This window comes from Castor canadensis, chromosome 2, assembly GCF_047511655.1.
Source record: "Castor canadensis chromosome 2, mCasCan1.hap1v2, whole genome shotgun sequence".
Lineage (NCBI taxonomy): Eukaryota > Metazoa > Chordata > Mammalia > Rodentia > Castoridae > Castor > Castor canadensis.
Window position 1 is genome coordinate 159,596,809 of NC_133387.1, and position 27,050 is coordinate 159,623,858.

Consider the following 27,050-nt stretch of genomic DNA (forward strand, 5'->3'; position numbering starts at 1 on the left):
CCTTGTTCCCTAACTTACCCCTCACCTGCTGCTCCTCACTTCTCAAATCATGATGCATGCTGTGCCCCGCACTTTTCTGGCCTCACTGGCCTCACTGCATAGGTACATGATAGGTACCAGCAAGGACTGACGAGTGCAATGCTCATTTCAAAACAGGGTCATGTCCAGGGTCATCCCTCAAAGATGTGTCCTTTCTCCCGTCCTCTCCTCCCTCCACGCAGTGACATGAGTGCGTGGCAGGCTTGGCAGGAGGGCCGCAGACACAGGATATCACGTGCAACCCTTCGTGCTGAACACTGCCAAGAGTTTCCTGGTCAAGGTGCCAGGAGGTTGCTGAATGCAAGCCCTCACTCTGCTCCCCAAGCCAGATGTCCTGGCCTGGGTTACATCTGCTCTGAGGGGCTGTCTGAGGTAAGTACTTCCTCTAGAAGCAGACTCTGTGACAAGGATGCAAGTACAAGCAGATTATTTGGGAGCTGATCCTAAGAAGCACTAGAAGGAGGAAGGGGGAAAGTGAGACAGGGAAGTAGAGGCAGCCAGTGCAATGCAGGCTGTGCTTTTGAGCAGGTTACTGTGTGGGCAACTCAGGCTCCATTTGCTAGGGACCAATGGGAAGCTACAACCTGAAGGTGAGGAAGAGAGCTGCTTATCCACCAACTCCCCATCTGTAGCTGGTTGAGGACCCCTCCCACCTCCCCACCCCCGCTCCCAAGGGCATCAACTCTGGCACTTGAGGCATGCCCTTCCCACAAAAGCTCCTCTGGCCAGAAGAAAGCTGCCAGCAGAGCACCTCAGGTGGTCAGCATGCAGACAGAGTGAGCAGTGCAGGGCAGCATCTTCTCCAGGGAGCTCTTACTGACCTGTGACACACAAGCCCTAGCACCAGCACCTCTCCCCTGCCCCACTTCCGAGGGAGGCACTCACCGGTGCCGAGTGCACTTGAACCAGTTGAGGATATCGGTGCAGCGTGTGTAGTAGATCTGATCAAAGGGGTGTGCATATGACTCCTGGACAGTCACAGCGTAGCTGGGGACCAGACAGGAACAGAAACAGCATCAGCACTAGAGAGGCCAAGCCCATGGTCAGGACACCCCCCCACCCCCTTACCCCCACCCCACCCCCCCCACTCCTGTTTGCCCAACCCATAGCCCCAGGGCCAGGTTCCACCTGTCTCCTTACCCAGGCTGGACCTAGGATACATCCTTACTGACATTTTTGGCTCAGCTGATTTTCTGAAGTTCTAGTTCACTCAGAGAGTGAGTAAAGGAGGGTTTAGGTTTATTCAGTTGGTTCTGAAGGCAGAGATAACAAATTTTAAGCTATTTTACATTATCCCAGCACAATGGCTTGTGCCTACGGGCCCTGCTGCTCAGAGAATGAAGCAGGAGGAGTGCTGGAGCCCAAGAGTTGGAGCCCAGCCTGGGCAACACAGCAAGACCTCTCCTTTAAAATAATAATAATAATATATTAACACGTTTGTTAATATATTTTGTTGTTCATGGGAGTTGATCTTTGAAGCAACTCTATGAAGTGTGGTTGAATTTTATAGATGAAGAAACTGAGGCCCAGAGCGGCAGCTTGTTCAGCTCACACAGCTATCAATAACTGCTAATATTGATTTATTGAGTGTCCTATGTTAAACATTTTAATCCCTTTCAACTTGCAGATGGTCTTATAAAATAGGTAGAAATGTTATTCTCATGCTGCAGACAAGGTGACTAAGCATAAAATAGCATAGTGACTTTCCCAAGTTCCCTCAGCCACCTTCTAGCCTACTCACCCTCTAGTGTAGTTGGAGAACATGTCCCAGATCTTCTGGTAGAAGAATAATTGTTATCTTGCCTATTAGCTGGGACCCGGACCAGCAGGTAGCAGTCCTGGGAAAGCAGAGCTCAGCTGCAGCAGACTAAGCAGCTCCCCCGTGCCCTGGCACGAGATGGCACCGAGGCCTGGACTGCAGTATGGCATGCACTTGTGTGGGCTGGGAAGCACTCAGCTGTGGGCTCAGAAGTTAATTGTCATATCGGCTGTGTATTCAGTGTTTCCCCAGAAGGCTAGCCAACCTGGACCAGATGGCCGGGTCCAGGCTATAAAAGCCAGTCTGCTTTGCCTGGAGAAACTGAATTGGTTCATTTGCAACAGGGCTGGGCACAGGTGGGTCCACCCAGACTCTCTGATGCTGGCAAGGTCAAAGGTCAGCAGGAGGCTAGGAACAGTGCTCAGAGACCTGGTAGTGGGGAGTTCTACCTGATTCCCTGAGGATGTATGGACGGCTTTAGGTGTGCCCTACCAGCAAGCACACCAGAGATGTGCCCCAGGGGCACTAGTCTATGCAGATACCACCCAAACCCTTGTTCATCTTCAGCCCTAGGGAAACTGAGGCAGCTCAACACCCATCCAGGACTCTCAGAGGCCTCTTCAACTCTGAAATCCCATGGCACATATTCAGAGTATGTCACTTGGAGGCAGGAGTCACTTCCAGACTGCCTAGGCTCTGGAACCCAAAAACATGGGGCCAAGTTTGAAGCCTGTTGGTTGCTAGCATGTCCTTAGATCTGTTATTTAACTCCTATAATCTTCTGTTTCCTTACCTGTAAATAACATCAGGGATTCATGTAATTATTGTGATATTAACAAACAGCAATAATAGCATTCACCTCGCAGGAAAGAGGGAAGCTAAAGCAAGGTAATAAGATAACACATGTAAAATGCTTACTGGGCACACAGTAAGTGTCTAAGATGCTGGCCATCACCACTATTCGACAGGCCATGGTTCACTTCCTGTGCTAAGCCCTGAAGGATTCATCTTCCCCAACCACCATACAAAATGGACTCTGCCTTTGGTAAACACTTGGGGGCCCAACCTCCTCTATGGCACTGACAGGGGCAGTGGACACTCAAGGGAAAAAGCACCATCCCATCAGAGGAGACTAGGGGTGTCACGAGGATGTACCCCACTTTGAAGGAAGCTCTGGGCTAGACAAGTCTGGCAACAAGGTCTTGTACCAACTCCAAGTGTCCGACCTGGAGTCTGTGCCCTGGTTTCATGGCTGGGTGGTTTAATACTGCTCGTTTGCCAACATGCTAATGAGGGACCAGATTAATCTTGTAGAGCCAGGCTTTACTACCGAGGGGAGGTCCCTACTCTGGGTTTTATGGTGGAGGGGTATAATTAACAAGGAGCCCATCAGAAGTGCTAATCAAGCTGGGAAATTCTCCCTAAGCAATCTCTGAGGACCGGAGTGTGTTTCTGGAACGGCACAGGCTAGATCCATTCACATACAAATTGCAGAGGAGCTCCACTGGAAAAGCCAAGAAACAGAAGGAACCTGGTGCCAATAGGCAACACTGGCAAGGTCACCTCCCTGGGGCAGGACAGTCCAGAGGGTCTCAGACCTCAGCTCCCTGTCCTCCCATGCAGGCTGCAACCTCAGCTGAGCCCCAGCTCACTCCCAGTATTTCTCATTCTACAGTTGTTTGCGTTGGGCAGGTTTAGAAGGTTGGAGGGTTTGGTTAAGTTTGAATGGATTCACTGTGGCCCTGCCACCAGGAGAGGCTACCGGAGGAGAGGAACCCAGGCTGGAGCCACAGGGGAGGCAGTAGTGAGCAGACAGGAAGGGAACATTCTAAGGCCCGGCTACAGCACAGAGAAGCGAAGGAAACAACTGTGTCTCAACCCTGGCCGGGCCACAGAATGTCTTATCTGAGGCTGGAGGCTAAACCTGAGAGACTAGTTCTACCTGATATCTCTCTGACCCAGTGGGAACTATAGGTTTAAATTCACTAAAACCAGGAGGAGCTAGGGGCCAGAGTAACCTCAGAATCATGGGAAAGCTTATGAAAAATGCAACATTAAATCAGAATCAAACCTTTCCCCACCCTTGTGTGACGTGTACTAATGCCTGTGATAACCAGAAGAAGACAGTAATTGAGCTTTACGGTCCTCAGAACACTTTCATGTCACGTGTGCCCTTGATCCTTCAATAAGCCTGTGCAGCATGGGTAATTATTCCCTTCAATATGCAGAGCTGAAAGTAGGCTCAGAGTGGTTCAGGGATTTCCCCAAAGGCACACAGCTAGCAGGTAGGAAAGTCCAGATTGGGATGCCCTGAGTCGTCTAGATAGGACTGTATTTTTCCCTCATGGTCCCAAGCACTGCCTTTTGCTTCAGTCTTGACCTTGGCAAGACTCCATGTAGAACATCGGCACTAGAGATCACAGGCACTGTCCCTGTGCCTTCCAGCCAACCTTCCTGGCCCACAAGTGTCCAGGCTACCCAAGAGTGCAGTCCTGCCGAGATAAGGACCATGAGGCCAGCTACCCACCCTCATGGGCATGGTGTGTGGACTGCCCAACTTGCTTTCCCTCTTCTGCCATCCACTCCTCCCCTTTGGGCCTTCATCTTAATTTTATTCATTTGATTTATTAGCATCTAAGTGGCAGAGTCGTTCTGGTCAGCACGGCCAATCAATTCCAGGGTTTAATTTGGTTTTTCCTGATTGGGTCTCTGGTCACTGTCTTTCTGCTCACCAAAATCAATACTTTCACCTTGTACTTCAAAGTCAGACCATCTGCAGGGACCTACCCTGTTTCCTCAGGACTTTGTGCTGCAGTCAGAATGCATCCGGCACTTCTGCTGTGGCCTCAGTCACCCTTCCCCAGGCAACCTCCCACCCCCACCAGACCAGAAGCAGTAGGGCCCTCCCTGGACCTTCCTTAATAAGGTGGCCACTGGCACTCATCCAAGCTGCCATGTTGCTGCCAATCCCAGGAGACCAGGACAGACAGCACAGCATGACACGGCATGACATTTGGGACCATGTCTCTTACTCCATGCAACCCATCTGACTATGGACAGGGATTGAGCTTCTCTGGGTCTCTACTTCCTCATCTGTAATATGGGTGGGAAGAGCAAACTCAGGGAGAGAAAGGACAGCACACTGTTGACTTCGGTTAATGTACCCTGCCTCCACTCTATTCTGCCTGGCCCTGTCCTTCAGCATCTGAGCTGTGTCCTCAGATGGACTGTAAGCCCTTCATAGCCAGCTCTGCCTTTCCTGACTCTGCTTTTGTCCCCAGAGTGCCAAACCCAGGGCCAGCCCCCAGAGGGTGCTGGCTCTGTGTCACAAATCTTACCTCTCCCAATGGCTGCACACATTGGGGTCCTCAGGGTTCAGCGAGAGGGCAGTTTGCAGGAGGGTGAAGACAACCAGGTCCACCACAGAAAGAGCCATCTGGACCTGTGGGGAAGAAAGCAGAGGCAGTGTCTTACTCAGAGCGTGTGTCTGGCATCTTTTTGGTGCTGAGACTTGTCAAAAGGAGTGGTGAAGCAGTCCACTAAACAAACCAAGTTTCCCATCGCTGTGGCGTAACGAGCATTTGCTATTTTACACTTTTAGGCTTTGACTAACACAGTTAACAGCTCACCAGTTCTGAGTAACTGCGGAGGGGGAAGCCTGAGTCAGGGAAAAGTTGAAAGTCCAGGCCAGGAGTTCTGAACGGTTTTTGACTACTTTGAAATCTACAGACCTTCTCCCCAGAAAAATATCTCCATGAGCTCATCTGGCTACAGTTTCAGGGTGTCCTGGGGCCTCCAGGCCTATCCTTGACTCAAGGAGCTTGGATCTGGCTACCACAGCAGCACCTCCCCTGTCTCTTTGACAAGCCTGCCCATCCACTGCCTCTCCCCGCTCCCTCCTGCCACGAAGGAAGAGAAGAAAGGTATCTGAGATGACCCTGGAGAAGGGAGCTGAGGAAGCCCTTCTAGGCACTTTGGCCACTAGCTGCCCTGAAGCCTAGACCCTGCTTCTCTCGCCTGCTAGGGGACACTTACCAACTACACCCAGAGTGATGCAATCACCAAATGTCACCACATGTCATTCCCACTGTGGTATGAGGGTTGACAGAGCCTGTAAGGGGCTCAAAGGCATAGCTTGCCCAGTTAGATATAGGCCCCTGAAGTGACAGCATGTGGTAGGTGTTCAGTGTGCATACACAGATGCCGACGACCCCCTTCTTCCCTCAGTGGCTCCTTGAAGAGGACAGAGTAGGGCAGGGATGGCTAAGGTGGCCCCTGCAGTTCCTTCCTATCCTAGCACTCTGCGGCCTTAGTGCCCCAGAGAACAGACTCCAGTCCAAGCGTTCCCACCTGGTGGGTTATGAACCTTGGGCACAGGGAGTGGGAGGGGCGTGGCAGAGGAGCTGGAAGCCATTGGGTCCCAGTGCCATCTGTAAACTGAAGGCACGTCACAACTCACAGAGATAGCACTATTTTTCATGTGTCCACAGATACTATCGTGGTTTGTTTAAAAGCTTTACTGAATGCAGAGCAGCTTTTCCTCTCAACCAGTGACACTAAAAAATGCCACTTATAATAACTGAGGAGCAGGGGTGTTACAGAAATATTCTGACATTGGAAAGGGGTCCCCAGCTTGTAGTGGTTGAGGATCTGACACTTCCAGATGAGGAATGACATCGTCCTTGAGGGACAGATAAAAATGACCTGTATTTTTGCACCCCCTACGTGTGCACACAGTCCAGCTACACTGCATGCGTTTAACCTCCTCTCCACTCCGGTAATTTCCTTGTTAAAGTCTTCTAAGCAGCTTCCTTCAAAGGATAAACAAATTGTCACAATTCTCTATACCCATGGGGGGCCAAATTCATGATTAATGAGAGTTAAATGCAGATCAAATGCATCCTACAATTCCTTAGGAAAGAGAAGAATTCTGGGGTTCTTGCCCAATTTGCACAGCCCCAGAAGCTCAGTCACTCTTGCCCGCCCCCCATGCCCTGGCCTACCCTGGCCCAGAAGCCACTGGCACCTCAGCAGCCACTCCACACCACCCAGGGTCCTCACAGTGTGAAGGCTGCCAGGGACCTCGGTGATCACGTCACTCCACTCTCCTCTAGGAAAATCAACCATACTACAAGAAGCCTGCCCAGAGTGCTGGAAGAGTCGGGAGGGTCATGCACACCTTTTCCACGGACAGGTTCAAGCTGGTCAGGCATCAAATGAAGAAATGAGCCACAGACACAGTGCCCTGGAGTCTGAGCGCCAACTGTGGGGACAGCCTTGTCTATGTTCCCTGCATGGCCCTGGCTCTGACTTAGGCAGCTCCTGTTATCTCCAGCATTCTCCCCAGGGGACCCCTGGCTGGCAACTTCAGACTTACCAAAGTGGGACCCACATGGACAAGAGATGGGTCCTCTGGCTCCTTTGGACCCTTGGTGATGGGTGGAGGAGGTCACCTGGGTCATTGCTATAATTTGCGAGATCCTTCTAACTCTTCACAAAAACCCTTCTTAATAAGTCAGGTCTGGACAAGGACAATTCACCTGTCTCCCACTGGGAGGGAGATCCCTGGACACCAGGACACAGAGAAGGTGATGGGAGTTTGGATGAACACACAGGAAGATGGATGGAGTGGAGCACAAAGCTGCAGCCAGGGAGGACGCATTCAGACTCCTGACTACTCTGTAAGTGTCTTCAGAGTAGGGCACCGGGATTCATACTCTAGCCTTCGACAAACAGCAAGGTCCCATCTGAAGTCAAACCACCTCTGGACGTGGGCAGGGAGAGACAGATGTCCAGCATTACGGGTAGAAGAGACCACTCCCCTCAGACCCTTCAGCTGGAAACTGGCCCAGTCTAAATGGTGCATCCTGGGCTGCGGAGTGGTTCAGTAGTAGCATGCTTGCCTATCATGTGCAAGGCCCTATTCTGTCCCTAGCACTGCAGTCAATCAACCAACCAACCAGTGAGCAGATGTACCCTTAGCACACTCTTACACCAGGCTGGGCTCACTCCTGCTCCCTCCCCCGCCAGGTCTGACTCACACTACTACTTCCCTTGCCCTCTGTCCCCAACTCTGTGTATCCAAATATTCTCCACTCCACTGCAGGGCTGGGCTAAGGGCTGGGCACGGGTGGAGGCCTGCTGTGTCCCAGGCAGCTGTAGCAGGTGGCTTTCAGCTGAGCCACTGACCCCCATCCACACTGACACCTTCCAAGCATGTTTATTTTATCTTTTTGACATGTTGTAAGCACCCTGAGGAGGGGTCGAGCTCTTGGCTGCCCTTCCAGAAACTGATCTTAGAAAAACGATTTCAGCTTGTCTCAGATATTTCACTCCAGAGGAGAGAAGAACAGCCAGAAAGGAGCTGTCACCACGTGGAGAAACTTCCCCCACCAAGTCACTTTAATGGGACTTCCCAGCTCTCTCGGAAGAGGGATCTCAAAGACATATTCTTACGAGACGAATGAGGGAAAATCAATCCTGCCGCGTGGTTATTAGGCCGACTCCACTTGGAGTGACAGAGGTTAACATTTCAGGCAGCATCTGATTCAGGGCATTAATAATTAAATAAGAAAATGCCCCCTGGATCATTTCAGAGGAAGATAGCATGTAAATAAGCCCACTGGTTGCTGTCCCTCTTGTCCCAGCTCCTTGCAGAGGACAGGAGCAGAGTTGCAGAGGCAGAGAACAACTTTCCTGATTGGATGCATGGATGAAAGGGAGAAGAGGTGGCCAGGAGGTTTCACACTTGTCACACCTGTCGGCAGGGCAGAGTCAGTCTACACACCTGCAGCAGCCTGAATCCATGAGAGGCGTGCTCCTGGAGCACCCTGCCTGGGTATGGTGTGCTGTGGAGGACACAGAGAAATGACATGTCATGGAGAAGACCCAAAGCAGCAAGTGATTACAAGTTCCACAGGGGCCGTGACAGACTGTGGAGTGAGTGGGACTCAGGATAGCAGAATATGGATGGAGGGGCAGGTGCAGCATAAGCAAGCGTGTGGAGGCAGGAGTGAGCAGATGATGTGGAAGGACCAGGCAGCAGAGCACTTGCACCAGAGAAAACTCTCTCTCTCCTCTCTCTCCTTTCTCTCTCTCTCTCTCTCTCTCTCTCTCTCTCTCTCTCTCTCTGCCTTTGCACTACTGGGGATTGAACTCAGGGGCTCCTTGCTCGCTAGGCAAGTGCTCTATGATTTGAGCCACACCCCCACTCCTTTAGTTATTTTTCAGGTAGGGTCTCACACTTTTTGCCTGAGCTAGCCTTGGACCACAATCCTCCTACCTCCCCTTCCCAAGTATCTGGGATTACAGATGTGCACCACCACGTTTGGCTTCTATGGAACGCTAGTCCCATGAGATACTGGTGGGAATCTCTAAGCATTTCCATGAGTGAATAAATTCAGGAAATGATGCATGCTAGGCTTCATCTCCAATATTCACAGTACATCTAAGCATCCAGGCTCTGAGGGGCTGGAAGGAGAGACGTGTTTTCCTTTGTTTCATCAGTAGTTCCCATGGGATTCGCTCTAGAGACACAGCTTGATGAGCAGAGCTCTTCTTGCTCCCCATTTGGAAAACTCTGCTTCTCTCCCTCAAGGTCAAATATGAAGGAAAGCCTGGTCTATGTCAATCTGTGTCCTTAGCATTTGTACTCACTGGTTTATTCTAACACTTGAGGGCCTTCTATGCCTGCCACCAGGTATCTTAAAAGACACCAACGTCATAGCAAGGGATTCCTCCTCCTAGCCGGGACTTCTGCTCTGGCCTTGGTGGGCCCTGTGAGCTGAACAGACCCTTGAGATGGTGGCATCCTAGGGAGGCCCCTGGCTTCTTTCTACCTGAGGCCCCACCAGCACCAGTGCCAGCACCTGTGGAGTCCAGCCTGACTCACTGGTGGTAGCACACAGTGCAGTTCTTAGAACGTGCACATCGTTCCAAGCTGGTCAGGCACCAGCTGCTCACCTTAGCCAACGCATAAACTGGGGCAAAGGACAGACAAACAAACAGATGTTACGAACTGATGGTCCATCTGTGCAAAACTCCTACCCCACCTGCTTCACTTTTATTACTCCCTCCTGATGATGTTGGATTCCTGGACCCTGGAGTCTGGTTCAAGTCTCTGGCACTGGCTCTCTGTGCATCCCTGTCTTCTTCATCGAGTCCTTCCTGCTCCACAAACCTGCAATAGTGGCAGGTGTGGTGGCAGTCAGACACTATTTTGTGGCCCTGAGAGGTTTTATCTCCCACAACAAAGGGAACCCATTGTAATGGCTGCTTAGAAGGCATGCTGAGAAACAGGTGAGTGGGGGAGGTGACGCCTGTCGTGGGCGGTGGCTAGGAGAGGGACAACATGTCCGTGTGGTTCCATGCTTTCGTGGTCACTAGTGGCGTCACTACTTTGGAAACTGCTCTTCACCTATAGTTAGCACCTAATATGACCTCAGTTCATCCCTCAGGCTTAGAACCTACACATCGTTTCTGTCCCTTTACACCACACCACGAGAACACACATCTCACTCACAGGGACAAGCAATTGTGTTCACTGCTGTGTTCACAGCATTCAGAGCACTGCCTGCACTTAGAGGGAACTCAGACCTTCTTAATCAACTTATTTCTGACTCTCCAGCCAACCTTCTCCTCCTCCCATTCATCCCAAGCTGTAGGGTCAGCCACATTGCTTGCGTCCCACCTGCCAGAAGAAGACACCCAAGACCCAGCCCAATAACAGATCACACGACAGGGTCACTCGGGGCCAATGCTAACACCGCACCACAGGGACTCCAATCTGTTGGCATCAGAGACAGCAGGCACCTGTGACACCCTGAGCACGATTCAGAGGTCTGCCTGGCCATCCCATCAGAATCCACATGTCTGCTCCAGGAGCTTGCACAAGGCAGGCATTGAAGCCCAGTCCATAGCTCGGGCTACAGACAGGGATAGACTGGTGTTCCAAGTGCCTCATGAAAGGGCACTTTCAGCCTCAGGAAGCAGCAGAAGCAAGCCCAAAACTCCAGCGGATCAGGCACGTGGGTGGAGAGAGAGATTTCTATCTTTTATTTATAGAACACAAACACGCTACTTTTTTCTGAATAAACAGAAAAGCCAAGTTTGCACACAATGCAGTCAATGCCAGGGTTAGCACCCAGTCCACTAACCTTCTTCTCCCTCTCCCTCTCTCTGCCCACTGCTCTCAGCTGGCTCCCAGTCCCCATGCGCCACTGTCTTTTGGCCTCGCTGGGGTCTGATTAGTACCAGATGAAAAGAGGAGCTAAGAAGGCCCCCACAGTGACGAGGGCTTGATGGAGCCACCTGTCCTCTGGCAGGCCCACCAGGGGCTGGGGTTTATGTTGAACACTTTCTAATATCCCTGTACTTTAAGGAAAAAAAAAACTTCAAAAAATAACTCCATGGCTCTTAGTCTGCAAAACAGTGCTCACAGCCTGCAGGAGCACGGCAGAAAGTCCCAAGGCCAACATGGAGGCCTGCCAGGTGCCGCCCCATGGGATAAATCATATGGGGGTTGTAGTCACCTCCTGAGCTGGGCTCTGCCTCTCTGATAAATTCTGCTCCCCTTGGCCAGAAAGCCTCGGGCTGCAAATCCTGAAAATGGTACTAGGAAGGTCTGCAGTGACCATTAATCAAGATCCCAAGACTGTCCTGTCTCCTTCACCCTTCTGCCCTGCCAAGAGCAAGTAGCCCTGACATCAGCTGGGCTGGAGAGAAATGATAGCATGCCCCTCGGGTGAGGGGAGAAGTCACAAAACTAATAAAGTGCCAGCATCCTCCTGTGACGTAGCCTCTGCCTCTGGGCTGTACCCACCCCATTCCCAGGCAGGCAACATCTGCTTCCCCAGCCTCCAGCCCTGCAGAAGATAAAGGGAGAAAACTTATCTGTGTTCTAGACCATTCCATTTCTCTCAAGGCAATTATCTCCATCTTTCTATTTCTTTGCAAATCAGGGCACACTCCACGGACTGGCCAACCAGGAGGCCCGCCTGGACCTCCCCAGCCCACCTGCTCACCGGAGGCCAGCTCCTCTCCCATTCCCCAGAACTATGGTGTCCACAGTCGGGGCGGGGGGGTGTCCCTCATGTCCTGGCATTAATCCTGGCTCTCTCTATAAAACTTCAACTACAGTCCAGCCCCAGGGCCGCACAGCTCCACGGGGATCAGTCCCCACTCCTTCCCAGGTGGAGAAGGCAGTTCTCAGGCCACAAGGTGCCAGATGGGAAGAGGGCACTGCAGGACTCACCCATCACCAGGAGTTCAGGCGTCTCCCAGAGCTCAGCATGATGGCAGACAGCAAGCCATCAGTGTCAGGACTGGTCTGGGAGAAACCCAGCAACACCAACTTTCCAATGCCTCATCCCCCAGGACAGGAAAGTGTCCCCCAGAAAGGAGACAACCTCCTCAAGGACACAGGGCAGTTGGCTGCAGCTCAAGTGAAGGGAGAGTAGAGTCAGCCTGTGCTGGGTTCAAATCTTCATTCCACCTTCTGGGCTGCATAACCCAGATAAAACCATTGACCTGCTCTGCAGCTGCGTTTTCCCATCTCCCATGTTAGGGGAGCTCGACTGCACAGGGCTGTGGGAGGTTAAACAAGGTGGGGGGAGGCACCTGGCCTAGGGTCTGGCACAGAGAAGGTGCTCAATGAAATGTAAGTTTTCTCCCGACCCACATCCCCACCCACCTCTGTAATTCTTACATCCAGAGTTTCTAAGGAGCTGAGAATAAAAAGGAAAATATTGATGGGAGAATCCCTTGCTGGAGAGTCCAGGCCTGGCTGTGCACACACAATGACTCCAGGTCAGTCCTGTGCACAGTGTCAAGGTGATCTCGGCTTCCATCCACCCACCCACCACAGTGTCAGTCACTGTGACACGGAAGTGGCTCAGCGGAGCACTGCCCCAGACCCCCAAACATCTGCTGCAGATGTGTGGGAACAGCCATGAGACGGCAGTGGACATAGGATGGGGTTAACTCAAAGCACCAAGGCCTTTCCCCAGCAGGAAGCCTCAGGCAAGTGCGCTGGGAAATCAGAGCCTTTTGTAGGGATCGATGCTAAATGTACCTACCCTACATACCTACACGTGGAGTCTACCCCGCTCCATTCCAGCTGCCTCTCAATTCACTCAGGACCTTGGCTGCATCGCCTGAAGGGGGAGGCCTGTCACCAACTATGCAGCCTTCCAGCCCCATTCAGTCAGGGCTCAGAGCACCCCACTCCCCTTTCCCTTGGATCTGCCCTCCAGAATTCCAGCTCAGCTTCCCACAGGTCCCATTCTTCTCCACTGCCCCATAAGTCACTACTTTGCTGTGTGACCCAAAAAAGGGGACGGTGATGGCTTGGACCTTAGCTCTGCCGCACCTCTCTGTCCACTGCTCAGCACCCTTGAGGACTGGCCTCTCACCTCGTGCTCCACTCCACACTAGGACCGGCTCTGCTCACCACATCTAGGGCCACCTATCCCCAGCCAGGAGCTGAACAGCCCACCCACACAGGCATCAGAAAGGGGATTATCTCCACACTTCCCTTAGGAAACTTCCAGATCCAGTTTAAGGTCATCTGAAGTCACAGTGTCCCAAAGCTGTGCAGCAGTAGGGGGACATGCCTCAGTATGCTCTGGGGACCGCTTGTAATACAGACCAAGATGTTCAATGCACAGCTTTAGCCAGCATTCCTCCTCTGCCATCTCAGTTTTAAAAACAGACCAGGACCAAAGACAGGTTGAAGAACACAGTGTCACCTCTGAAAAAAGAGATAGGTGCTGTAGTCCTAAAATGACCTAAATATCCACCAGTGGGGAACCTTGTTAAATGAATTCCAGCAGGTCTATGTAACAGAATCTTTCACAAGCATTAAAAAGACTGATGTGAGTCAGGCATGGTTGTACATGCCTGTAGTCCCAGCACTCAGAAGCTTGAGGCACAGAAATGGCTTGAGTCCAGAAGTTTGAGGTGAGGTCAGCCTAGGCGGTATAGTATTTTTGAGACCCCATCTCAATGTACACATATACATGTGGAAAACATGGAAGTCCATATACTCGAGCATTACTAGTGGTCACCTCATGGAAGCAATGGAGGGCTTGTGCTTTCTAAGTCAAACACTTTTCTTTAGTCACTGTTTCTTACAATCAGCACTATAATCATTCTAACAACAAAGCAAAGATATTCTAAGGTAATACATACAAAATCGATGGCATGGGAAGGTGACCATGATGTATTAATACGTGAAAAACACAGGTTACAAAACAGAATGTACATTATGGTCACATTCAAGTGTTGTGTGGCAGGACACCAGTGGCTCACGCCTGTAATCCTAGCAACTAAGGAGGCAGAGATCAGGAGGATTGAGGTTTGAAGCCAGTCCAGGCAAACAGTTTGGGAGACCCTATCTCAGAAAAAACCCATCACAAAAAAGGGCTGGTGGAGTGGGCCAAGTTCAAACCCCAGTACTGCAAACAATAAATAAATAAAATTAAAAAATAAAAGTGCTGTGTACATGTGTGAGGTGACAGAGAATGAACAAGAACCCTGCATTTTTCCAAAGAGCAGGGGTTTAGAGAGAGGTCCTGAGCCCAGAACCTGCATCCCTCAGGACACAGGCCACTCTGTGAAGCATCCCCTGCAGCCTTGAAGCCACCCAGCTGGGGGGAGCCTGCCACTGCAATCGGAGAGCATGTGTCCACGCGGTGGCCCTATCTATCCTGTCATTAGGAACATTATGCCATTTCAAAGACCCAAGATGATCTTATGACACAGAAAAATGGATGGATAATGTACAAATTTGTCAGCTCTATTCAGAATAATAAATGAATCGGCTGCTCAGATTTTTAAAAGAAATTTATTGCAGCCCTTTGTGCATCACACTGAAGAATTCTGGCTCTCAGCCTGGTCAGGCCTGCCCTGCTGGGCCCGTCCGTCACCTCTCCTCAGGGTTCACTGAGTCCCTGCTCTCGCACCAGGACATCAACCACAAGGAGTCCTGGACTCTCCAGGGGCTCCGGGGTCCTGTTTCTTACCAACTGTGTGACCTTGTTAACAGCCTTGTTAACCGTGAGAGGCCATTTCCTCATCTGTAATGTGGGAATGAAAATAAACCTGACCTGCAGGACTGTGAGAAGCTGAACAAATAGGAGTGGTGAGGGTCCTGGGCCCAAGAAAGAATGATTTCTTGGCAGCCTGGGGTGAGGCCCGTCAGCCAGAAGGGAGAGAAAGGGTCTGAGGATGAATTTTAATATGTTTGCAGTTTGGCCCAGCCCAAGCCCTGCTGACCCAAGTCTAGACCAGGAGCCAATCTGGCTGCGTTTCCAGACCAGGCTGCGTCTGCAACCTTCTCTTCGGCCACAATCATTTGTGATCAGACAATTGCTCTGAACTCTGGTTTTCTAAGGAGCAAACAGCTCAGTCCCCTTCCAGAGCCTAGCGCGCCTCCCTGCTACAAAGGAGAGACCCACTAAAAAGTTCTGTGGCAGATCCAGTCCGTTCCTCCTCTCCCCAGGTTTAATTTGCAGAATGGCTCACAAGTCACAGATTCATTGTGTTCCTGGCCTGATTCTTCGTTGTTTATTTCAGTATTTTCCAGGAAATTGTTCATTAAGGATAAAAGCACCTGCTTACAGTAAGAGAGTATTACACAAAGCCCCTGTCATGGGGGCCCAGGAAAACATTAATTAATGAAGGGAAACTGAACAAACATGCTGTAAGTTAAAGGTCTGAGAAGAAACGTCTGGCATTTAGTGGATTATGAGAAGAGTCTGAAATGAAACATCTTATTTTTCAGACCACAGTGGGGTTAAAAAAAAAGGCGGGTTGGGGAGGCAACGGGAAATTAGCAAAGGTGGCAGAGGTAGGGTCTATTTCTGGAGCAACTAAAGCCCGTGCTTCCATTAGGAGAATTATAAATCAATTCTGTTTTGTCTGGGGCATATATGCACGACATGTGCTAAATCAAAAAGCTTAACGTGTCAGGGTAGCTCCTTCTGAGGGTTCCGTGGAACAATGCCGACACGGGCATTTAGTTCTGTGAGAAGCATGGCAGGTTATGAGGAAGAGGTCGAGAGGGCTTGAACCATGTCACTAGTCAGGCCCAGCAGAGCGCAGGCCATCCTGAGCCTGACCTCAGTTAACTGGAACCTTCAATTAACTGAAAGGTGGCCAGAGCTGCTGGCCACACCTAATGGGCCAGTCAGGCTTAGGTCTCAGGGGTGTGCCACCACCCCAAAGCCAGTGACAGCTGTTCTTTTCCTCTCTTGAGAAGCAGCTTCAGGGCTGGCTTCTGTGATGATCACTTATTCAGCTGTGTTTTGCTCCCTCATACCCTCAAGGCCTTCAGGAATGTTGATCCTGAAATCACAGGAAATCTCAGAAAATCCACAGGGAGTCAATCCCATTCATCACAATCCTCTTACCCCAGCAGGGAAGGAAAGGGGCCCACATGCAAAAAGGTTTTAGTGACAGGCTGTGGAAGAACCACAGGAAGGTCTCTTCTGCTTAACTTCCAACTCCCCAACTCTGTGGGAAATTCCAAGATTTGAACCACCATTCCTCAAGGCAGAATCCACACAACAGCACCAGCTTTCCCGGGAAGGCCGGGCCTGCCTTAAAATGCTGGCTCACCAGTAGGTAAAAAAGGGGGAGCGTGTGTCAAGTCTAAACCTTGCTTCCCCAATCTTCTAATTCTGTGGTGTGCCCACAAATTTCTATATTTGCCATGAACACATACGGGAACTCAATGGGGTGGGAGGAATGGGAGGCAGGCCAGCGCTTGCTAAACCCAGTAGGCCTCTGACACATGTACCCATGGCTGTGCCAAGAGAGAGAAGAGAAGAAACAGGGAAGGGGAGAGGTAGGGAGTGGGGCAGGTAGGAGCCCTCACAGGCTGGCCTGTGAGAGCCGGGTTTGGGCCTGGATGAGCACAGCCAGCTAGAAGTCAGGGCGGAAAGGTGGCGCTCAAATGTGTGCCGGGCACTACCGCTGCAGCCCCTGCACATGGTCATCCCACTCAGCCTCTCTGCAATCTCAGGAGGTAGGGCTGAATGTGCTCCCAAACCTGGCCAAGGAAGAGGCCCCTAAGGCGCTGACCTCTGGCTGGTGCCTACTCTGCAGGAACTGGACAGAGTGACTTCCCGAGCACAGCCAAGAGGACACCAGATCTCCTGGACCAGACTGCCATATTTCACTCTGTCCTCTGTGCGCTTCCCTCATGTCATCCCTTGGCCTAAGGACCTTCTTTCAGTGTACCAGCCCTGCCTCAGCTGTGCTCTGGAGAATCAGACAGAGGCAGGGCAGGTGAGCCCCCCTCACTCCCACCCTCAAGGGGACCAGAAAGGGAGCCTGGGGTTCAATAACACAGCCATGATCCCTGGTCCCTGTCCTACTGTCGAAGATGCGGGGTTTATTTCATTACATAAGGGGCCAATTCCCCTACAAGGCAAAGCAGGCATTTTTGCCCCAGGAGTGACTCCATCCTAGGGCCAGCCAGAAAATACTCTGACACCTTAAAGGCAAGAACCCTTCTAGTCCTCCTTAACCTAAAACTCTGTTCACAGAGGCCCAAGATGCAGGGCTGGGTCCCCAGGCAAGCTGTGGAATTCTGCAGCCACTGCGGTATGGCTCTCCAGATGCATCTGGCTCAGCAGTAGCTGTGGCAATGTATCTGCATCAAACAGAACGTATCTAGACAGAGCAGACGCTGCCAGCCTCTGGATCACTCCACAAAGTGGAGACGAGGATAAAATCGCCCGAGGGAAGGCAGAGGAGACATTTATTTCAAGCCAATTTCACCCACTGTGGAGCAATCACCAAAGCCAAATGGTAGAGGGGGTGTGTGTGTGTGTGTGTGTGTGTGTGTGTGTGTGTGTGTGTGTGTGTGTGTGTGTGTGTGTGTCTGTGTGTTGGCGTACAAATGTGGGAAGAGGAGCGAGGGAGTAAGACTGCCAGCCTGGCACAGCTGTGCAGGGAGGACCTGCGAAGTGACAGAATCTGCTGAGGAGGCTGTTTGTGGCCTCCAAAGATGGCCTGAGCTGAACACCCAGCCAAAGGTCAGGAGAAACAGACCAGAGGCAGAAAAGCCGAGAATAAGGTCTCTCCATCCAGGGTCCAGCTCTGCTAAAAATCAGCTGTGTGATCCTGAATGAATCACTGAACCTCTCTGGGCTACTTTCCAGAAGCAGAAGCTACAATCAAATGCATGGACTTGCCTCAGGAGAGACATGGGCTTGAAGGCCTGAGTTTGTGTTTTCCAGAAGGACCCACCAGCCATGGGGCTCTAGGAAGACTCCTGGCAGCTTCCCTGGGCCTCAGTTTTCTTATTTGTAAAAGGAGGGTGATTGACAGTCCTGCCATTTGAGAGCCATGTTTGGACCAGCAAAGGTTCCGGGTACTTTACACAGTTTCAGAGAGTTCCAGCAGCAGGGGCACAGGAGGGGGAGGGCCCTCCTGGCACTCTCCCACCTGCTACAGCACCGGTTGTCCAGGCACGTTTGACAACCAGCCAGTGACTATATTCACAGATACATATTTTTGCACAAGAGAACTGAAGCTGAGAAGGAAAGAGACCTGCCAGAGGTCACACAGCTGAGGATCTGGCCTCAAATCCTCATCTTTGGACCCCCAAATCTACTTCCTCCCACTTCCTACAGAAAAAAGGTAGGCCCCTAAGCAGCGCCTTCTTTGGGTGGGCAATGCGGAAACAGACTAGGGACAGGCAGATGGTGAGGGCCCCAGGGCACACTGGAGTCTGGCACACCGAATCTACCCACCGCCTAGTCTCCCACCTCTCTTGGCCTTTTACACGTCCTGGCTCACTGGGCCCTTCCCTCCTCTGGCACACAAAAGGGCTGCCAGGCTGCCAAGCTCTCCCCTTGTCCTGCAGCTATTTATTTTCCTCCTCCAAAGATGTGCAGAGGTGACAATGAAAGCCAAGGCAGAGTCAGATGTCACAGGCAAGCTTTCTGTGATATCTGTCCTGGCCCTCAGACACCATGTCCCAGCTGTCTCTGCCTAGGCCTCAGCCCTTCTGTAGACAATCCCTCCAGGGAGAGCTGCTCACGAGCACAACCGTACTCCCTGTCTGCTTAGACCCCAAAAGAACCTGCTCCAGATGAGGATGCTGTGGTGGACTTTGAGGGCAAGGGGTTTCAGGGGCAAAGTAGAGACCAGGAAACACAGGGACAGTGATGGCAAGTGGCACCTCAGCTTTTCCTCCAGCACCTGCTCTGGTCCCGGAGCACTACAAAGGCAGAAACCCAGGCTGCTCAGGGCTCAGGGCAGGGCTGAGGCTCCCTGAAGGGGACAGGAGGGACATTTCTGCAGAGGACGCAGCTCCCCTCCCAACACACACACGCACACACACACGCACGCATGCACACACACTCAGCCATGGAACCTCTGACACTGGTGACCTCCTCCCAGATCAACCAGAGGCCATTTCTGCAGGTACAGCATGGTTCCCAGGTGACTGTACTGAGCAGTCAGGCTGGGAACCACACAAGGAGCATGGAGATGACAGTCCATCAAGGGAATGACCTTGGCCTTTCTGTCTCTTTCTCCCTCTTCACCTTTGAGTACAAGCACTTGCCCAGGTACCCCTTCCTACCAAACCCTGCCTCAGGGCTACCCGGCCTGTTGAACTGTCACTAGGTGGCAGAAACAAGGGTTTGCTAAGCCCTTAGTGAAGTCACCTGCCATATCCAAGAGACCAGCAGGGCCTGAGTGAAAAGGAAAGCACACTGCTACAGTGGGAATGCCCTCCACCCAGCAGAAGGCAGCGTGGGTGAGGAGCACAGCGCAGAGCAGAGGCCAGAGCAAGAGCAGACCCACGTCTAAGAGTGTCACTAGGTGAACATGGGGCCCTCCCTCCTAGGAAAACTGAGCCCTGCTAAGTACTCATTAGAAATACGCCAATGGGGGGAGGGGCTGATCTCATAGGCCCTAAAATCCTAAAGGGAAAAGGAGGCAAAAAAAAAAAAAAACCTCAATATTGAGTTCTGTCTCACTTCAAAGCCACTTTCCAAGTGGCCATAAGTCTTCCCTGTGACATGACAAAATGAGGAGCTGCCAACAGCTCGGACGTTAATAATTAACTGTCGCCAGTGCTCGACTGGACGCATTGGTCTGCAAAGTGTCCACTATATGGAGGGAGGGGCAGGTGCCAACTACCCCCAACGCGTGGGTACTGTCCTCATCTGCACACCTTGCCCACCTAGCATGGCCTGTGGCAATGCTGTAGCTATGAAGGGCTGTAGAATGTGCCAGAAGGCGCAGGTGCCAGCAAGGCTCCCTCAGGAGTGTGACTCTGGGACAGGTCCCCTGACGTGACCCGGCCTCAGTGTCTACCTGTCAGCTGGGGAGAAGCACAGGCACCTTGCTGGATCCTGGGGAGGCCCTGTACAGGAGGCTGGGGCTGGGCCTGGGCCTGGTGTGGAGGTCAGGGCTGGTCTGAGGAGAGCCAGCTCTGCTAATTACCAGCTGAGTGACTTGACACAGATGACTGTGTCTCGCAGAAGCTGTTTCCTCACCTGCAGATGCAGATGGCAAAGGTGTGCATTGTGAAAATCAAATGAGATTAATTACACATTGTATCTGGACCGTTGTAAGAACTCACCAAATACAGCCGCCATCACCAGAAAACAAGCAGTGACTACTGTTGGGACTGCTGTGTCCTCGGCTGCGTCATACCCTTCATAGCCACTGACAAAACCCCAGGTGGTGTCTCGTAACCCCCCTTCTATTTTTAAACTTGCTGAGCAATTTCAGAAAGTTTCTATAACTGCTCTGATCCTTCAGTGTCTGTTCTACAAAGTGAGGGTGATAATTCCCACTCCGGTCTACCTCTAGGGTGGTTATAAAGATCAAAAAGATAATGCTGCAAGTGGAAGTGCTTTGAAATGTATGCAAAGTGCTGTGTGTTTGGGGAATTACCCTGATCACCTCAGCAGGAAGGCTGCTCTAAAAGCCATGACTTGCCTCTCCTTCATGGGCAAATGACTTTTAATTCCTACTGAAGTCTAACAGTCCCCCTACTGTCTTCTTGCTCTGTCCCCACAAGATAATCCAAAGGTCACCATTTGGATGGGACAATCTAGACCAGTTCGTTTTTTAATTTCCCATACGACCTGGGCTGGCACTCGTCCTACTGCACATGGCCTCGGCTCCCTGCTCACACAGTGGTCTCAGTGCCTGAGAGGAACCGGCTAGCCCCAGCTAGGATGTCCTACCAGAGCCAAGCTGTTGCCCAGCGTGTGCCCGTCTGCTGACCCAGCACCCGTGGCTGGTATCAGTCCAGGGAGCAAGCAGGGTCCTCAGCACCTGACCCTGTGCTGTTTCCAAGGTGAGCATCTTCCTGAGGGAGTCCTCCACACCTCACCTTCTTGCTCATTGCCTCTGCTTTCCTCTAACCACTGCCTAGAGTTCCCATAACGCCCGCCCCTTCCTGAGCACTCAAGCCCACTGCCGGAGCCATTTTTTTCCGAGGCAGTCATCACATACACACTTTTCCTGACCTGGGTGGTGGCCCTGAGTCTCTTCAACTGCCATGAAGACCCAGACCTCAGACTCTAGCCTGACTTTGTCTTCCCCAAACCCCTACCTTTGGTGGAGACCAGTCCTTATCAGGCTTCTGCCCTGATCCCTGGTCCTAAATTTCATGGTGGCCTAGCCCAGGATCCTTGTCAGGCTCTTTCCAGGAACTACAGCCTGCCCTTTGCTTAACAATTCACTCCACACAGAAGAAGCTGCTAAGTGCTAGGTATTAGGCAAGCCCTGGACACATTATATAGCACGCCACACTCCAAAGGGACAGAGATTACCATGTGGCAAGGAAGTTGTAGCATCTTCAAGAAGATCTGGACTCCAAGGCCACTGCTAGGGGAGCTGGGAGGGGAGGCCAGCAGGTTGGCCAGGGGAAGAGCATAGAGAAGTCAGCCAGGTAAGGAAGGAGTGCTCCAGGCAGAGGGTGTGGAGGCCTGGAGGTGAACGGGGCCATCTGAGGAAGGGGATAGAGGCAGACCCCAGGACATAACGCATCTCATGAGCCAGGACTGGGTCCTCAACAGGCAGCCACTGAAAGGTTTTAAACAAGAGACGTTTTTGTTTTCAGTTGTGTTTTCAAAAAATCATTTTAATTTTAATGGAAAATATCGAATACTCACTAATGGGAATTTTTTTTTTAAATCATAGACATCCATGAGCTATTTGGTGGTATTGCATGCTGGTGTCGAGGGTCCTTGCCTTCACAGGCCGGAGAACTGGCTCGTGAGGCAGCTGAATGATGAGGCAAAGCCGGTATATAAACTGGGATTTATCAGAGAGAAAGGAAAGGCTACAGTTAGGGAACTGCAGCAGAGCTGGGAAGCTGCTGCACAGGTGAAGGCTGGGGTTTTTATGGACGTTTAACTCTGGGTTGGGGAGTTTTCTCATTGGCCTTGTATTTCAAGGGCTTTCTCAGGTGAACTGGTTTGGTCAGCACCTTTATTGGGGGAAGGGAACAATCGAGAGCATTTTGCTCATCAGCCCTGTGGCAGACCTGTATCTCTCCTTTAGGACGCAGGAATGCAGGCCTCCATCTCCTCAGGATGTAGAAATGATATCTCCATGGGGGATGGGATACTCACTCATCTGCCTTAGGTTATCAGACCCAACAGTGGGCTGACACATTTCAGAGAACAAATGCACCTGTACTGAACAGACACAGACTTTTTTTTTTTTTTGCAGTACTGGTACTTGAACTCAGGGCCCACACCTTGAGCCACTCCGCCAGCCCTTTCTGGTGATGTGTTTTTCAAAATAGGGTCTCTCGAACTATTTGCCCAAGTTGGCTTTGAACCACTATTCCTCCTGATCTCTACCTCCTGAGTAGCTAGGATTACAGGCGTGAGCCACCTGCGCCCGGACCTTTTTCTTGTCTTAGTTCCCTGAACAATACAGGATGGCACTTACGTAGCACGCACACTGTATTAGGTAGCATAGGTAGCCTGGAGATCATTCACAGTGCACAGGAGGTGCACAGGTTCCGTGCAAACGCTATACCAGGTGATGCAAGCGGCTGGGCAGTCTCGGACTTGGTCTCTATGGTAATGGTGGACTGATGCTTCTTGGATATGGAGACAACTGTAGAGCTCAGCCCTGTTTTCATGAAGCAAACAAGTGCCTATGGGTGTGTATATGTGTATATGTGTATATGTGTATACGTGTATACGTGTATATGTGTATATGTGTATATGATGTGTATATGTGTATGTGTGTATGTGTATATGTGTATATGTGTATGTGTGTATATGTGTATATGTGTATGTGTGTATATGTGTATATGTGTATGTGTGTATGTATGTATGTATGTGTGTATGTGTGTATACGTGTATACATGTATACGTGTATATGTGTATATGTGTAGGAGAGAGAAGCGCATATGGCTATAGGTACGGAAAGATGTCAACAGGATCCCCTGAGAGGGTGAGGTGCACAGAAGCAGGAAACGGAGAGAAGCAAGCTAAGGGAAAACCTTGAAAAACTTGAGCCAAAATCAAGTATGACATGATTCCATCTATGTGAAATTATTCCTGTGGAAATCTTCGGGTCTCAGCTTATCTGCCCTATCCTCTAGCCAGTACCCTTCCCAGACTCCTTTGCAGTGGCCCCAGAATGCAAAAGAAAAAAAAAAAAAAAGAAACAGGAAAGTAAGCAATCTCCCTGACATACAGAGAGAAGGAGTCAGAGGGGGTAGGTTGGGGCAGGAGTGGGGAGTTTGCCTCAACAGGCCTGGAGTGCCATGTCCCTCTGGGGCCAAATCTCAGACCACACCAGCTGACCCCACACCCTAGGGGCTGGGCCTGGCATACCTTCAGTCACTGCATATCCCCACCCCCACAGGCCAACCCCTGTAGCAGCCTGGGCAGTTTCTCCACAGGTGTCCTGTCCTAGCTGTTGACAGGTAAGATTGAGAGTGGGGACAGTTATCCCCGGTTGGAGTAAAAGCTGCTTGAGGCGGGAGCCATCTTTTCCTCCCCTTCACTCCCCCAGGACACAGGACTAGCAGCTGACTCCTGGACATGGCTCTGCCATAGAGGAGTGGGAGGACCTTGGTCACATCTGCTCACCCTTCAGAGAGAGGCAATACTGAAAAGACAAGACAAGAGAAGGACAGGCGCTGGGGCTGCATGGAGTCAAGGGTCTGTGGACCACAGAGCAACCTTTCCTCCCAGGGAGGCGGTACTGAGGGTTGAACTCAGGGCCTTGCACAGGCTAGGCAGGCACTCTAGCATTTGAGCCACTCCCCTACCCCAGCCCATTTTGCTTTAGTTATTTTTTTAATAGGGTCTCCCATTTTTATCTGAGCCAGCTTGGACCAAAACCTTCCTACCTATGCCTCCCAAATAGCTGGGATGACAGCGTGCCACCGTGCCAGCGTGCCAGCTTTTATTGGCTGAGATGTGGTCTGTTTGCCTGACTGGCTTTGAACTTCTATTCTCCGGACCTCTACCTCCCACAATGCCCAGCCTAAAGTGGGGGTCTTAACAGCACTACCTCAAGGGATTGTCAGGAGAGTAGAATGAGTTGAGGTTCACAATCATCCAGCCCGGGTGGGGCAGACTCCTTTCAATGATCGTGGTGGCTGGCATCCATGGCTCCTGTCCATGGCTCTTGAGGCAAAGCCTGTCTTTCCAATCCTGCACCCCCCCACACACAAACCACCTTCCTGAGCTGGGTAGACTCTCTCTGCTCCTCCCCCTCAGCATCACTCAGAGTGCAGCCCAGTGAGGTTCAGATGAGCCAACGAGTGGGAGACAGACAGTCACACAATTACAAAGGTTAATTATGGGATTCAACAACAAGGGAGCAGAGTAGCCCACTCATAAACAGAGCTGATGGAGAAACAAGCATCATTTTGCCATGATGCCACCATCCCACCCAGCAGCTTACACCCGGTGGCGGGGAGGGGAAGCACCCAGGACACTCGAAGGCTTCATGGGCACCGCCCAGCCCTGCACTCATCAGAAGCAGAGTGGCCTTGGGCCTCCAAGGCCCATCCCTGCTGGAGCTCCAAGAAGTCAATTAACAGCATCTGGCTAATTAAAGCTCGATGCTGCACTTACTCTCAGCTCAGTCGGGCTGGGGGGAGCCTGGGATAGGCGGCCCCCGCATCCTGGTTGCTTGGCTTTCATGTGGCCCAGGGAGAGGCAGTTCCTCTCATCACTTTACAAGCTGAAGTCCCTCCAGCCCCGGAGCAGGGGGCTGGGCCACCGGGAGACAGCAGTTCAAAGCCAGCCTGGCAGGCATGTTGGGGTTCACTCAGATGGAGAATAATTAGGGCCTTCCAGACCCTAAGAATCAATAACATCATTAACAAATATTGTGCTATTCCTCAGAATCTTGCTACGAATTACACTATCTTTGATCATACCATGTTCCCTGAGTGTTAATGACATGTCATGTTAATTACCAGCGAAAGGAGGCCACACAGAATGAAGACTTACTTCCTTGGAGAATAACTAATACTCTTTGAGGAGTCACAGAGCTTGTGATGGGGTCCCTCCAACTTGGGTGACATTAGCTGCAGTAAGCCCACCCCTCCTGTCTATGGGGCCGGAGAAAAATGGCGACCTGGGGCAGAGACCCAGGACTGTGGTCGGGACACCAGCTCCCAGTCCTCCTCTGACACAACTTAGCACTGATTATCCCCCAACTGGAGGCAGCTAGCTCAGCACTTCCAGTCCCTGGGTTCTGAGACATTGGGGCAAATCCAGGTTCCTGGCCTTCTGAGGGTTCCTCAGTGTCCCTTCCTGCTCCCTCAGGTTCCCTACTCCCATGGCAAATACCTCTCTGGGAAAAAAAAAAGAGCCATTTGCTCTGGTTGGTCCCATTTCCAGCAGATAAGAGCACCCTATAGCTTTGAGGGAGTCGTCCCTGCTAAGGGAACCCCACTTCCCCCTTCTCCTGAGGCCAGAAGGAGCTCCCAGCTCCCCTCACCGCAGGCAGAGGGCAGGCTCTGGGGGAGCAGGGCCAGCTGCCTCCCCTCCCCATGCTGCCCAAGAGCTCATCAGTGCCTGGCTGGCAGTGGAAAGCAATCACAGGCATTGAGAGGCACAAAGGCCTGCCACAGGGGGTGGATGGGGAGGGTGCCAGCGATGCTGCTCCCTCTCCCACCTGCCCCAGCCTTGGCAACATCTGCAGCTTCCTAGATTGGTGCCCCAGGGACCCAGCTCAGCCACACTGTCTTATCACCTGCTCTTCTAGTTCCTGGGTACTGTTGGGGTCCCAGACACAAGGGCCTGTCACAGGGATGGGATTCCCAGGACCCCCATTTGCTCAATATAAATATGGGTATCAGGCCTATCTTTCCAGTCGCTGCGTTCTCTGTGCCCTCGAGGGGTAGGCAGGGCAAGGAAGAGAATCCCATTTTCTGGAGACAAAGAGAACGAGTGTGAGCAGGTTCATGAAGGGGCAGGGCATGCCGCACGTGCACACACACACACACACACACACACCCTGAAGCTCATTTAGGACCTTGCTGTGCAGGTCACCAAACAGCATCACAATCTGACGTGGAGAAATAGAAGTTACTCTGCAGCCTGGTTCCACAAAGGGTGGGATGAGCCCTGACACTGCGGGGGTCCCTGGGGTCAGTGCAGGGCTCATCATGCCCAAAGCTCCCTCCTCAGCCTAGCGGGAACACAACCCGTTTCTCTCTGTACCTTTCTCATGTCCTACCACCTGACAGGAGGAGGCAGACCAAGGGTACATTCCTGTCACCAGAGCATCCACTACTGTCCTCTCACTGGGGCCCTAGAGAAGCACTTGGCACTCGGGGCAGCGGTCACATGCCAGAGCACTTGCCCCAAGCCAGTCTGGCAATGGTGGCCACACGTATCCCAGGGGCCAACCTGATAGGCAGCAGGAACTCAGAGCCCAGGGCATGGTTCAGAGCCCAGGACCGGGCTATGGCCAGGGATGCAGGCTCACAGGTGGCTGCCCCTCCCCACTGAGCCCTGCCCTGCTCACACACGGCCCTCCTGGTGTCTTACGCCTACTCCTCCAGTGCTCTGCCTGGAGTCCTCGTCTCTGCCCTCCTCTAGTGCTCCTATCTGACCCCTCCAGCCTTCCCGCCCCCTCCTCTGTCCTCTTGCGGAATCTGGACCACACCAGAAAGTTCTTTGACACTGCACCTTCTGGCTTCCCATTCTGGGTCACATGGCTGCCACAGCTCCAGCACTAACAGCTTGCAGAACCAACAGGTGATCAATAGAAAGTCTAA

At 51.8% G+C, this 27,050-nt stretch overlaps 1 protein-coding gene across 15 annotated transcripts in view; it reads right to left on the reverse strand.

Annotated features, from left to right (window-relative positions):
• The window catches only part of Megf11 (multiple EGF like domains 11), a 338,852-nt gene that overhangs the window by 214,257 nt on the left and 97,545 nt on the right, over positions 1-27,050 (reverse strand). For all 15 annotated transcript variants that reach the window (XM_074066252.1, XM_074066260.1, XM_074066262.1 and 12 more), the window contains exons 2-3: positions 5,137-5,240; positions 925-1,026 (exon numbers count right to left, since the gene is read on the reverse strand). In XM_074066252.1, coding sequence (XP_073922353.1) covers positions 925-1,026; positions 5,137-5,234 — 200 coding nt within the window. In that variant the 5' untranslated portion in view covers positions 5,235-5,240. The remainder of the gene's footprint in view (positions 1-924; positions 1,027-5,136; positions 5,241-27,050) is intronic.